The following is a 14578-nucleotide window of genomic DNA, read 5'->3' on the forward strand; positions in this document are numbered from 1 at the left end:
GATCCATTTGTTTGCAGAAACCTGCTACAGCAATATCAATGCTGCATCCACCGCCCAACTTAATTTGGGAGTATTTATTTCCAGCATGTCACAAGTAGGTGGAACTGGTTCAGGTCTGGTACAGTGCCAAGGTGATCATCTCAGTAGGAAGTATGATACAAGGACACAGTTGTATGTCTCTGAGCTGAGGTTCAGCTCTGACAAACCAACCTGGGTAAAAGAGAAGGATTGGCTGTCTCTGAAGTTCCATTCCCAGTGCTTGCGTAGTTTGGATTATCCTAGTTTACCTTCATTCCGGTTATGAAGAATTAAATGTAAATGCTGTTCTAAATTAAGTAAAATAACCCTTTTTGGTTGGGGTTGTTTTCTGTTCCATTAACTTAATGCTAGTATAATTAATAGAAGAGTGTTAATATGTCATTTTCCCCATTTTTCCCCGCTTTTTCCCTTTTTTTAGTGATCATTCATATGTGACAACAGACCTAAAATTCTGAGCTAATCTTTCAAATAAATGTGCAGTCTCTTAGCATTGTCATTTTGGCAAATTATAGTGCAGATGTGAAAGTATAACTAAATCTTAAACTGCTAGTTGTAAAAACAAACAAAAAACGCCCTGCAAGAACCCTTTAGTGTGCTATAATCTGTGGTTATATATGATGATTTCATGAACAGCTTCATGAGCAGAGACTTCAGGCTGTAAGTTATACGTCGTCACCAATATTAATAATGCAATTCTAGAAAACTTGCTAAAACTTGAAATGCATAAACCGTAGCATTAACTTTTTCTGTTTTTTAAAATTAACTTTATTTGTAATTCATACCTTGCCTTATTAACTTAAAACAGTCTTGTTTATAGCTTTGAATTTTACTTTATTGGCTGTCGAAGATGGCAGTTGTATGCTTAACTTGTTTTGACCATATTTCACATGCCAATGCACAGAATGCACAGATGATCTTTCACAGTATTAGCATGATTTTTATGTTTAGATTGAGAAATCAATGCTGTGTCAAATTTTATTAAAGTAACTTAAGATTCACCTGTAACAGGATGATAGTAATTAGAGCTGAAGTTGACAGTTTTGGAGAGTCTCATGTTCTGACCAGTATTTGCAGGAATTTTTATTAGGTTGTCAAGTGATATTTTTAGATGTGACTTGAGACAATTTTGGACTTACTGAGCTAAAAATATAATACCAGAAAGTTCACAGATCAGGTTAACGAACTTACATAGCTGTTACTTTGAGGGGAAAAAAAAAAGGTATCTTTCAAAAGGGAAAAAAATCCCCTGTGTTTCTTCCCTCCTTCCCTGTTATATTAGGTCGTTTATTGAGAGCTAATCAGATCACATTCAATTGGGATAGACTGGCTAGTTGGATCAATCTCACGGAGCAGTGGCCGTATAGAACATCGTGGCTCATACTGCATCTTGAAGAGACTGAAGGTGTTCCAGATCAGCTGACTTTAAAAACCATCTATGAGAGGTAGGTGTTACTCTGGTAATGGTATGCACTTTCAATGATTAAAATAGTGATCATTATTAATGATTATTAGAATAACATGGCTTTCAAACAGCTACCAAGTTGTAATCTAAAATTCCCACAATCTCACTCTCTTCTGTTAACTTTTGGAAACTTTTAAATGATTTTCATTGCTATTTAATGCACCACGTACGAATGTGTGCTTTGTATTAGAAACAAGGAGAATTACACTGGAATTCTTTCACAGACAGCTAGCCGTGCTTCTGTCTCTTGATACAATTTTCGTCTCTACCTTGGCCAAGCTAGAAGTTGTTGGTTTTTTTCCCTAGTTAGAAATCTGAACTAAGCTCTGCAAAAACTGCCTTTACTGGTAAAGATCTCTGAAGATTTGGTGCTTAGCAAGTGTGCTTGAGGCTATGGCAGTGCCGTATGCTGCAGTTAAGGAATACGAAAGTGAAGCATGACTTTCTCCATTGCTGGTACAAGTTGCTGTCCAACTGAGCTGTCTAGGTATTGCAACTGAGAGGAAATGGTCCCTGTGTTGCCAGTGAACATGACTGCTCCAGGACATGGCTGCTTGTAAGAAAGGACTTGTGGATTGTGACAAGTGACGTGATGACAGTGGGAGGAGTGGAAGAGAAAGAATGTGACTGGGAGTTGGGCTTATAGGAAAAAAGCAGAACCTGAGAACGAAAGTCAGTGAGAGGAGAGAAGGGTTTGCCTTGTGTAAGAAATAACTGAGATCAGGTGAAAAGAACAGCTGAGGTAAAGAGGGAAGACTGGGATTGATTGAAGAAGTTGCCAGAAACTCTAGAGACTTTTCAGGGTCCAGGGAAAGAATGGACAGGAGAATGAACTTGGACAGAAAATTTTGGGAAAGTGCCCTGCACTAAGAGTCAAGGAATGGGAGAAGATGAACTGGATGAGGGTCTGGGATGGGCTGCAAATGGTTGAAGTGTTGAGAATGGAATTAGGATTGGTTGGGAAAGATGACTGGAGTGGGTTGTATTAGGAAAGGAAAGTCGAAGTGGGGTTAAGATCTGAACACAGAGAACCCGGAAGGTAGAGGGACAAGGGTGGACTGGGCATGACGAGGCTGAGGGTTGAAGATAGACAAAGAGGGCAAGTAGTAGACTGGAGTGACTTCAAGTTGGGGACTTGTTGCTGAAATATCAAACTTCAGAGGTAAATAAGTGCATGATTGGAAAACACTTTCCTCTAGAGAATGGATCCAGTTTCTGGGTTTTGGATTTCCTCTGTGAGTGTAAGATACCTGTGAAATCATAGATAAAGTAATAGGAACCCAACTCTCCATTGTGGGTTCACATGGCTAGTGTCACAAATGTTTGTGTGATCAGGTAAGTAAAATAATTCAGAATCATCAGGGATTCTCCCTCCTGTCATGCTTTCCAGTACTTATTGTAGATATTTCTAAGTTACCTTTATTTAGATTTGCCATATGGCATGTTTATAATTTCATATTTTCAGTATTTATCCAACAAACTCATTACAGTCTTTGTTATTGATTATTAGCATCGACAGTAATAAATCTCTTTGGAGTGATCAAAGTTCAAAGCTATCTTTAAGCCATAACAGTGTTTATGTTTGCTGATAAACCAAAGGAGGTATTAGAGACCTGAATTGTTCTCATAAATGGGTACTAGTAATTCCAGTTTGAACTGTAGTTCTGTAGTAAACAAACGTGAGGAGAAGGAAAGGACAGTCACAATTGAATGTGAATGACTTATTTGGGTTCTGGATTATTTGTTGTTAGTACAGATACTTGAACTGTTGATACTCAGTGCCAACTGGAGTGTGTCAGGGTTTATTGGTCCAGGTGTGGAGGAGATTCATGACGCCTGCTATGCTGTTTTGCCTCTTGCTATGTGTCCTGGTTTCGGCAGGGATAGAGTTAATTTCCTTCCTAGTAGCTGGTACAGTGCTGTGCTTTGGATTTAGGATGAGAACAATGTTGATAACGCACCCATGTTTTAGTTGTTGCTAGGTAATGCTTACACTAGCCAAGGACTTTCTTACTTTCCCATGCTCTACCAACTGAGAAGGCTGGAGGTGCACAAGAAGCTGGGAGGGGGCACAGCCAAACTGGCCAAAGGGACATTCCATACCATGTGACGTCATGCTCAGTACATAAACTGGGGAAAGCTGGCCGGGGGGGCCGCTGCTCGGGGACTGGCTGGGCATCGGTCGGCGGGTGGTGAGCAATCGTACTGTGCATCACTTGCTTTGTGTGTTGTTATTATTATTATCATATTATTATTATCATCATTTTATTTCACTTATTAAACTGTTTTTATCTCAACCCACGAGTTTTTCTCACTTGTGCTTTTCCAATTCTCTCCCCCATCCCACCGGGTGGGGGGGAGTGAGCGAGCGGCTGGGTGGTGCTTAGTTGCCGACTGAGGTTAAACCACGACACTATGCGGCTTGTGTTTGGAAGTAATGTAGCCACTTGACTAGAGTGCCAATTCATAATTGACAGTTATAAACGTATAAATAAATTTACAGTGTATAAAACTAGGATCTGTAATGTGAAGAAACAGTGAAGAACCCTGTACCATATATTGGAAAAGGGAAGGTGTTGATCTTCTTTTAAGTAAAGCTGTTTGTATTCTACCTGCAATACCAGGAAAACAAGGAAAAGGAAAAGAGGACCAACGTTCAGGATTCTCTCTTTAGCAAAAAAATACCAAAAGGATTATTTGGTATGAAAATGATAAAGCTACAAGACTGAGTTTCTTTGACTACTTAACCGTAAAAAAAAAAAGGTTCATAATAATAACATTGCCACATGCTCAGGAAGAGAGTTGATGTCTCTCTTACCCACTTCTGTTGAACCTCTGTAAGGAACTAAATGTATAACTCTACTGATGTAGTGACAAAGCTGAGATCTCATCTGTCTGATGATTTGGGTGATCATCTTTGCCGTATGCTGAATAGGAAAAGGTCAATGAACTCTTCTCTGGGATTATCTAATGCTCTAAAAATTCTGTTTTATCCAAAATAATCCTTTCTGTGTCATTGTTATTCTTTTTTATCTACAACTGTTTGAAGTCACTGGGCTTGAATATCTGTTTCTGTATCAGTTCAAAGTAGAGTATTTTACTTTAATTCCTCTTTTAAAACTTCGGTTTCTCTTTTCTAAGGTTTTCTAGTTTATAAAGCAGCTTTCCCATTTGGAGTCTCATGAATAGATACCAGATTTTGATACTTTTATAGCTTCTGTTCCTGTACTGCGCTTGTGTTACTTCTTCCCTGCCTTTTATTCTGCAAGGATTTTTTTTTTTAATATTTTGGTACTTTAGAACAGGAGCAAGAATATAATTTTCCTAGTACTGAATAGTTTGTGTCAAACTACTTTTTATTGTGACAGTGCAAATTCTTCTTCGGTTTTGCTGCATTTCTGAACTCTAAGTGTGTGGGGAGAGGGGTCTGCTTGGACACCTCCCTTGGATGAAAGGAATCTTGTAGGTTCTGTGTTAAGTGTAGGACTTCCACGCTCGATCACTCGATCTCCATATAAGGAGAATGCTTTGATATTATAGTTACTTTTCCAACTCTAAAATACCATGTGTTAAAAAGCTTGTGAATCACCAGGATGCCGTTGTGGTGAGAACTCTCCATTGCCTTCCTCTTAGCTGCTGACTCTGCAGGGCAGAGGGTTAACACAGCGCATTGATCTGTTAAAGGTACCTTCAGCTGAAGAGTTACAGTAGATAATTCATGTGTGCACCGAGGGTATGACAAGTGGTAATAAAACCTATGTTGTTTTACTGCTGTATCTTTGGAGGCAGATTATAACCAGGACTTTACTATCAATACAGCTGATGCTGTAGGAAGTGTGATTCAGTGCCAGTTAAACGTGGTACCTGTGTATATCATGGTGCTGTGCCGGCAGGTGGCACTAGCAGAATGACTGTCTGTCCCGCGTAGCTCTGACAGCTTCTGTTCACTTGTTTGTCTCAGCATATTCTGTATTCATAGTTAACGTTAGTGATCTTTTTCACTAGATGTTTTGTTTTTATTTCAAAGAATAAGCAATACTTTCACAACATACAAAAAGTATAGTAAAATGAAAAGAATCAAGTTAGCCAAGCATTAAGAAATCAAAGAATAAAAATAGTCTGCATTTAATTCCCCTCTATGTATGCATTATGATAGATGGTTTATATGATCATATGCTATTTTGCCCCCATAAGATTCCTGTCTTGTAACGTCCAGAATTTAATTTTGCAAACCGTATAGACAGGCTGTGTAGTAAAGGGGAGGGTCATTTTCTGTCACATCTCAGTGCTATCTGTTGTAGTTGAAAAGAGTGCAATAGGAAAACTAAACTAAGACAACTGAAAGCTGCTCTAGAACTATTCATCAGAGTTTGTGTGATGCTGGACTAGTCACCTCTATCATACCTTTCACTTGGATAGTATTTGTGCCTCTGTTGGGAGGTGGTATACAGCTTATGGTTCTTTAGGCTGATATTAGTAAGTGCTCAGTGTTCAGAGCTATATCTGAAGCTAGAGGGAGCTCTGCTTTCAGTAGGTGGAGTACTCTGAAAAAACTGGCTATCTCAATTTGGTTGCTAAATAAACGTACCTACATCTCTGTGCTTCAATTTGTTATTAAAAACAACAAAAAAAGCTAACTAATATATTCTTATTGTGAAGGATTGTTGGGGAAAGTAAATTTGCAAGTGCTTTTCTATAGATACCATGATGACTATGGAAGATTATATTGTTGAGTATGAAACCAGTTCTGTCAGTAGTGTATCTTTACCGTATTATGCTATGCAGAGATGGGAAAACCTATTGAATGTTTTATTGGCAACATTTTCCCAGGGTCTTAAAAAAACCAAAAAACAAAATTAGGCTTCAATTTGTGGCACAGGCACACCTCTGTGAACAGTCTTCATGGATTGGAGTCACTTAGACTTCTCTCTTAGTAACAGGTAGAGATGCAATGTTGTAATTCTTTCGTAGAGGGGAACAAGCCCATGCTTTGTAATTGTGTCAAATTTTGAAAATAAAAAAAATGCTGAGTCTGCATTGTTGGGTTTCAGTCCCAGATTCTGGAGAAAAATGTCTTTACCCTTTTTACTTCCTTGAACTGACTTGCTGTATCATCTCACTTCTATCCTCTCACTTCCAGCCTTTCTCTTTGCTGGTCTGGATCTTTGCTTGTTTAGCTTTCCAGTTGGTATACTTATTAGTACCAATATTTACTCCTTTGGGTTTATGTGTTGCCTTTTCAAGTCATCTCTCATCATCAGGATTTTCATGTAGTCTCTCTCCTTGCCAGGTTAAGCTCCTGATTCTGATTTCTTGTCTATTGTGTTCTCCTTCCCCTTTTGTGTTTAGGTTGTTCTGTGGTCAAGACCACTATTTTCATTACCCACCTCTCCATCCTGGTCTACTTTAATTATTTTTACCATTTTATTTATAATAGTGACATACAGTTAATATTCCTCTACGTTTATGTTGTGCTGCATTCTCCTCTGTGTTGCTGTAAAGAGTCTTCCTAATGTCAGTTTTGTGTAATGCCAAAATGGTTTGCAGAAGTTGCAAAAAGCAAATTTTTAGAGCCCTGAGATAGAATAAAATAGTGGGCTTTCTGTAAATGAAGTTGTAAGAGAATTAAGTTGTCAGATTAAAGCAAGTTTCTGTTGAATGTTTGTGACTGATAATTCTCAGACTTGTAAATTAGCCAGCTATGGGAATGTGCTCTCGTGTGAAGACTAAACGGAACATCTATGACACCAGAATGGATGTCAGTGCCAGATCTAAATAAATGATGTACTGGGAAAAGTCACTGTGGCTTTTGTAGAGAGAAGATAATGTTTCAAGAAACTGAATTCTCAACAGAGTCAGTGAACATGTGAAGAAGGCAATGTAATATTTTGAAATTTAAGAAATTTTAAGCAAGATCTTGATCTAGGAACATTTAAATCTATTGAAATTTAAGTTAATAACAGGCAAGATTGCCTCGGGAAAACAAAAGGAGGAAGTGGAAGATACGAATAAGAGACTCGTGAGAAACTTGCAGATAAAGTTTCCAAAGATAATACTTGCGCTCTTTGACATACCTGTAAATGGTCTGGCAGAGAAGATGCAATGTGGGGATATAACCAGCACAGCTGTTTCACAGAGGGTTGTGGAAGTAGCTATGAGTAAATTGCAGATCAAAGTCATTGTGGATATGGGTATCATAACATACTGGGGAAAATAATCTCATCTCTAATCCTGCTAACATAGTAATGGGCTGTAAATCTGCACTGAGGAAGGAAATTGACAAATCATTGCTGATTTCTCTGAAAAAAAAATGTTCAGTGCTCAGCAACAGTCAATGAAACAGTGTCTTTAGGAGTTACTGGCAAAGCAATGGAAAGAAGGAGGGTCTTGTATTATACAAATCTGTGATGTATCTAAATTGTAAACACTATGAGATTCTAGTCATCACATTTCAAAAAGGTTGTACCAAAGTAGAAAAGATATTAAAGAGGATGAGGAGAGCCCTGGTCTCACTTCAGATTTTGCTGTGAATGTCATCACTGTCCAATTGCCCATGCAGTGAGGAGTCCCAGTTTTTCTTGAATACTTTCTCCTCTCTCTTTTGGATTCTCAAGTCTTCCTCAGTCTAAGACATTTGATTCATTTATTTCTTTTCCTTCAAGGCCTTAGTTTTTCATTTCAGTTTGAGGCTCTGAGTTTTAGTCATCTTAGTTTGTTTCTTGATATTTTCTACTGTTTAAGGCTGTAGATGGCAGTGATTTGATATTGCTACCTTGTTGATTAAAAATCATGCTATTAAAGCTGATTGTATGGGAGGGAATGTCTTCTCAGTCCCTTTCCTCATTAAGTTTACTCATGAAATGAGATAATCTGCTGAACACATTTCATCTGTTTATATCCTTCTTATCACGGCAGAAACCAAAGTCTGCAGTACTTTGTCTGTTGGAAGATGTTCCTAGAAGTCACTAAAGTAATTTTGTAACCCTCTTGCCTATAGGCCTTTGTCCTTCTGAAATCTGAAGGTCTTAGGGAGAGTTTCTGCATCTATGAGCTAAGCAGTTCTCTTGTAGATATGGCAGATTTACCATCCTGTCACTTCTTTAAGCTGTTAGTAACTGGACTGTCTTTGCTGATAAAGTCTGTTCCATGTGTTAAGGTTTATACAGTTGAAAGTGAAACTTCAGGCATGTATCTGCCCCTTGAGTTCAAGAATGCAATTCAGAAAATTACTTGACTAAACTTGTAAACACTTGAAAAACTATGGATGTCTGAATTTTTACCCCTGAAGTTCCTGCAACTTCTACAGTTCTGCTAGTGTGAATGCCCAGAATTGCTAATGCGAGGCCTAAGTTGAGTCTTGTGGTGCTTACCTTGCATCTAGAGCCTATTCAGGATCCTTGAGAGTCAGTAGCTGAAGCCCTTAAAAAGCCTGGACAAATAAATGTGGTTTGAACATGTTTGCAGCAGGAGGAAAAGATTAGGTTTAGCACAAAACATAGCAGCAAAGGCTACTTTAATTTGAAAACAGATGTGTTTAAATTAGTTATACTAAGTGCTGGGGCAGGCTGTATGACAATTTGCAGGAACCTTCTGGTCCTGGTGAGCATGATGAGTTGTCCAGGCAGTCATGGGCACTGCAGTAAAGTTCCAGTTGGCCTTTGAAATGAAAATGGCAGGGAACACACTGCAGGCTACCAGAACAATTTAATGACTTAGCTGTTATGGAGGGCCTCTTGGAAAAAAAAGACAGTATAAAGTTGATAATAATTCATGAGAATTTCCTCATGGTCATGTCTGGATACCATCGGGGTAGAACACTCACCCAGGAATGTGGTAGATCCATGGTAAGTATTGTCCTCTCTCTCATGGGGTTAGGATCTAGATTCCATATCTTTCTGAATATAATTCTAGCCATTAGAATTACATGGTGAAACCTTGAGAAACGTAAGGCTGGTGTATCTAGGGAGATAGTCCTAAGAGAGACCATGACTCACTGTCTCAGTGCTTAAAGATACTCACTGGCGAGAGGAGAGTGCTTGTCCCCAGAATGGAATTTACAATTTGTTTAATGATACAGAATTCAGGTATTCACACAACCTTCTCTTCAAGTGCTTCCTACTGGCTGGTTTTGATGTTACTCTGCTTGTCGTGCCTGATGTCATGAGGGACAGTCCTACCTGTCATTCTTTGCCCAGGCTTTGCTCAAACTGCGGTATTAAGACAGGGCTTATCAATTCTTTGTGAGGATATCAGCAAATAGTTGCTGGTCCCTGAATTTCTGTGACATGACTATTCTTAAATATTCATTCAAAATATTAGAACATGAGAGCTTGGCTCAGGATAGAAGGAACTCTCATGAGCCATCTGTTCAGATTAGGATCTCCACCCTTACTTAATCTCCTTTTAAACATGCTTTTTGGAAAGCTGAAGGAAACTATGGAAGTCAAGAATCTTAAATCTTTGATTTTGAAAAAAAGATATATGTCTTCCAGGATGAGAAAATGATTGTGCTTTCCTCAGAGTTGTAAGTACCCATTATTTAAAATTTAGCAACATATAATTCATCCATCACTTAGGTGTAATTTAACCTCTGCAGTTAAGTATTTGTGCACGTATGTATGCGTGCCTACCTATGATGGATGTCAAATTGGATGGCAAAACGATGTGCCAAAGCAGAACACAACAAATTTAGAAGAATAACATAATAGCTTTGTTTTATTCAGGATTCTTTGTGTGTGTGGGACTAAAGGATCTAAGCCAGCCATATCTTATTTATTACTTTTCAAAATGCTTTTACAACTCTTACACCATTCTAAGGAATAATTTGTGGCAGGCATCTGCTCTGTCTGATTTATCAATAATGGAAAGTGTCAGTGTTCCTTCATTTCTTCAGTTCTAGATGTTGTCTTTCCGGTTTCAGCACTGGTACATGATTTTGCTTGCTTTTTTCCCAGTCTTTTTACTGATGTTACCCCTTTTTGGAAGCAACCACAGAAATAGTTCTCTCTAGTAATGGTAACCAGAGAAATACTTAATTTCATGTTACTAGGCAACTCATCCTCTGTTTCTCTTTTTTTCCTTTTTTTCTTCAGATTAAACTGGTAAAAACTAGTTTAGTTATAAGTGGAACAGCAGTTGATTACTGTAGGTTTGGAGTTCTATAGCGTGGTTTCATTGGTGCTGTGTTTTACTGATAAGTTCAGATCTTTGTGTGATATGCCCATGTGACTCAAATTAGGAAATCACTTTAAGTTAAAACATTTTTCTGTTTCACATACAGTTGGATATTCCTACTTCATTGTTTACTACTTCAATTTAACAGTGTATTTACAGCATACTAAAAATACCACCAAGATATAAATGATATGAAATTATTTTATTAAAGAATTTGATTTCATAAAAAACCAGAAAATAGTATTCTGTAGCACTAGTAGTAAAATTTATTTTTCCCCATATAAAGGCTCATTTATTTTTATAGCAGTTTGATGACACATCTGCTTGCTTTATTCAGCTGAAAAGAAAATGTTGGTTCTTGGTGTTTTGTGAAATTGCTTTGTTAAATTATTTTCAAAATCGTTCAACTTTTAACAAATGACATTTGATACTAACATTGGAAAGCAATTTCAGCTAATTAAGTAGATACTTCTATAAACCATTGGAACATTAAGATGACAAACTGTTCATTCAGGATTATTTTAATTGGTACAATTATTGTAATTTTGTTGCAATTATGTGTTGAGCTAAAAGCTTTTGTCTAAATCATTTGAGGGATTTTTGTTAATATACATAAGTAAGAAGAAAAGAAGTAAAATAAAAACTGAAGATAAGCATTATCTGTCTACTTTTTCATTACAGTGCTTTAGACAAGTATCTATTAAATTATTCTTTTAAAAAAGTATGTTGCATGTTTTCAGCAAATCTCTAGCAATGTTAAAATTGAGCAGGATCATTTGAAATGTAACTTCTGGAAGGTTATTATGTTAATTCCAGTTTTGACACTGTTTAAATACTTTTTAATAAAAAGGGTGAAATTAACTTTTGAGGGATTTGTGAGTTGTATAAAATCTATTGATGTATTAATTTAAGTAGTGTAGCTTTTTAGTGATTATAGAAATTAAAAATGAAAAAGCTATGGAAGGTGCCACTTTCATCACTCTGGTTATAATGTTCTCTGCAATCATCTTTTGCCCAGGCCAGGTTTAAATAAATCACCTCCTTTAAGCAGACAATTTAATATTCTTGTAGATCTCACAGTGAGGCATTACTTCTAAATATTTAACCTGCTTTTTGTTTTTCAGGTTTTTTTTATCACCTCCTACTTAAAACGCAGGGCACGTAAAGTAGTTATTTTTTTTACTGTGCTAATAATGTGGTCTCAATGTTAAAAGGCAACATACCAGTTGAGTAGTAGGTGGTTGTTGCCCAAACTGTCTACTCAATAGACCTACAGCAGGCAAGGCATAAAAGAGAAGTAAAGAGAGTACCAGAGGACATGACAAATAAGAAGGAAGTTCAGATGAAAAGGTAATAGAGAGAGAAAAAGGATTGGAGCAAAAGCTAATCAGAACAAGACAGAGGAGTATTTTTAGCTTTTTTTTAGTTACTTAGAATCATAGAATCATAGAACAGAATCATAGAATCATTAAGGTTGGAAGAGACCTCTAAGATCATCGAGTCCAACCGTCAACCCAACACCACCATGCCCACTAAACCATGTCCCTAAGCGCCTCATCTAGACGTCTTTTAAATACTTCAGGGATGGTGACTCAACCACTTCCTGGGCAGCCTCTTCCAATGTTTAACCACTCTTTCAGTAAAGAAATTTTTCCTCATGTCCAATCTAAACCTCCCCTGGCGCAACTTGAGGCCATTACTCACAATGGCCTAACAATAATTACATATTACATATACTTTTGTAATATGGAGTAGTAAGTCATATTTCTAAAATACTTTCCAGATAATTTTAAATGCTTACAGTATAGTTAATGTGCATTAATGACATCTCTCAAAAATGCTCCTGTGTATATTTCAAATCCCTCCAAGCACCACTGATTGATACTAGTTTAGGGTAGAACACAGAAGCCTTAGTTTTAGCAATACTATAAACAATTTCAGGAAAGAAAACTTTTATTTTTAACCTGTGTAAGTCAATTCATGAGACTTCCGTACTTTTTGGGGAATTGATAAAGTTGGCAAATAAAATTGGAGATGATGGCTTCTGTGTCTGCTGAACGTTTTTGTCAAAAGTAGAATATTTATTCAAAACATGAGAACATGGGAAAACATTATGAGGTAAGATGATAAGCTGGAAATGCATCTCTTAGTGACATACTGCTAGTGGCCCATATCCTGGCTTTTACCCCACAATAAATGTGATTTAATCTATCAGGAAAAAAGAGGAGATAAAATACTTGCTTCATATTCAGAAAAGACTTGTGTCTCATATTGCTGTAAAAGCCTACCGCGGAGCAGTAGCATGGAATATCAAGTTCTTTGGAAGCTGATGCTCTAGTATTCCTTGCAATAACTTGCTCATATGCCCATACAATAAATTTGCCTCATTAGATCAACTCTGTCATAAGAAGCTGCTTCAGAAGGCCAAGATAAGGAACAGATCAGGTAATCCAAATGCTGTGTAAAGGAAATAATACGTCCTTGGTCCCGGTTGACTTGAATTTTAGTTATTAACCTATTAATGTAGTATAGCAGTTGTAGCTTTTTGCCTTCCATTTCTGGGTAGCATTTGCGACAGATGGATGGATTAGTGTTTGACTTATGCTGAGAAGTGGAACTCATGCTTCTGTGAGTGAAATGTTTGCCATGGACTTTTGGAGGAGGAGTGTCCTTTTGCCTGGTCATGAGATTTAACTGTATGCCATAATGTAGCCCCAGAAAAGAATCTTGTGCTGGAGACTAGGATGAACCATGGCCATTTCTAATGCTAGAGGACCTGCAAATATTTGCTGGATTTCTGAAGTCCTACAGGTGGAGGTATTGAATAAAAGAATCCCTGCATAAACCCATAAAGTAGCTTTGTTACTGACGTTCAGTAATGAAAATACCAAAACCAGATTAATACAGTATTCTTGTATTTCACTTGTTTGAGTGAACTTGTTGGACTTGTCAGTTAGTGAGATATAATCACTTTTTTTGTTTACAGAGCAGCTTTGAGCAGTCTTAGATTCTTCTGTACTACTCTGTTTCACTGCTTTTCCATCTGTATAATAAATATATTGATTTTTTGAAAAATCCTTTTACCTTCTGTAATTCAGATAGCACTGCAAAGCTGTGAATGAATCCAGGCATTTGGAACTGTATTAACGCTTTTTTTAATTATAAAGAATGCCAGTGTAGGGTGTATTCTGGAAAGCTGTATTAAAAATAGACCTTTTTAATAGGGCTCAGTGGCAGTGCATGATACTGGGTGTGGGAGATTAGTTTAATAAATATCAGTCTCTAAAGGATCAAAATAGGTTTTCTTTCTGAAATGATCAAAAGCAGGAACACTCTGAAGAGGTGCTTTATCTACTGTTACTTGAATTGGATAGTTAGAGTCGGTTTTGCAAAGCAAGCTTTCCTGAATACCTACAGTAATAGGAGTTTTTAAATAGCTATTGCATCTGTTCAGTGAAGTCTCTGTACTGCTTAATATGCACTGAGGGGTTTATAATTTTTGTCTAGATAGATATGTCAAACTATAGCTTTCTTTTTTTTGGTCTTTATTAAGATAAAACATTGATTCCCTTATGTTTTACTGTTGAGTGTGTGATGACTTTTTATTCCTGCCTTTATACAAGTGTGTATATGAGCAAATGTTTTTCAGTGTCCAAATAACCTGTTGCAAATTTGTTTGAAACAATATTTGCAGCACTATTCCTGTTAAGTTGATAGTACTGCAAATTTTCTGGAGTGTTTTGTGTGAGAGCTTTTAATGGAAGGCGTTTGAAAGGGCCGGTTGAATCTGGCCTCATTAGAGCAACTCTGTCATAATCAACTCTGTCGAATCTGGCAAGTCAACCAATGGTTACAGGACTGGTGCCACAGCCAGGGGTTCAGCTACCTAGGCCATGGGACTCG

The 14578-nt window shown here is 37.3% G+C and overlaps 1 protein-coding gene across 1 annotated transcript in view; it reads left to right on the forward strand.

Moving 5' to 3' along the window:
* Positions 1 to 14578, forward strand: part of KIDINS220 (kinase D-interacting substrate, 220kDa) — a 79736-nt gene that overhangs the window by 33512 nt on the left and 31646 nt on the right. Inside the window, exon 21 of the mRNA XM_009332499.1 lies at positions 1319 to 1481. Coding sequence (XP_009330774.1) covers positions 1319 to 1481 — 163 coding nt within the window. The remainder of the gene's footprint in view (positions 1 to 1318; positions 1482 to 14578) is intronic.

The sequence above is a fragment of the Pygoscelis adeliae genome, unplaced genomic scaffold (genome assembly GCF_000699105.1).
Source record: "Pygoscelis adeliae isolate BGI_AS28 unplaced genomic scaffold, ASM69910v1 Scaffold168, whole genome shotgun sequence".
In the NCBI taxonomy this organism is placed as follows: domain Eukaryota; kingdom Metazoa; phylum Chordata; class Aves; order Sphenisciformes; family Spheniscidae; genus Pygoscelis; species Pygoscelis adeliae.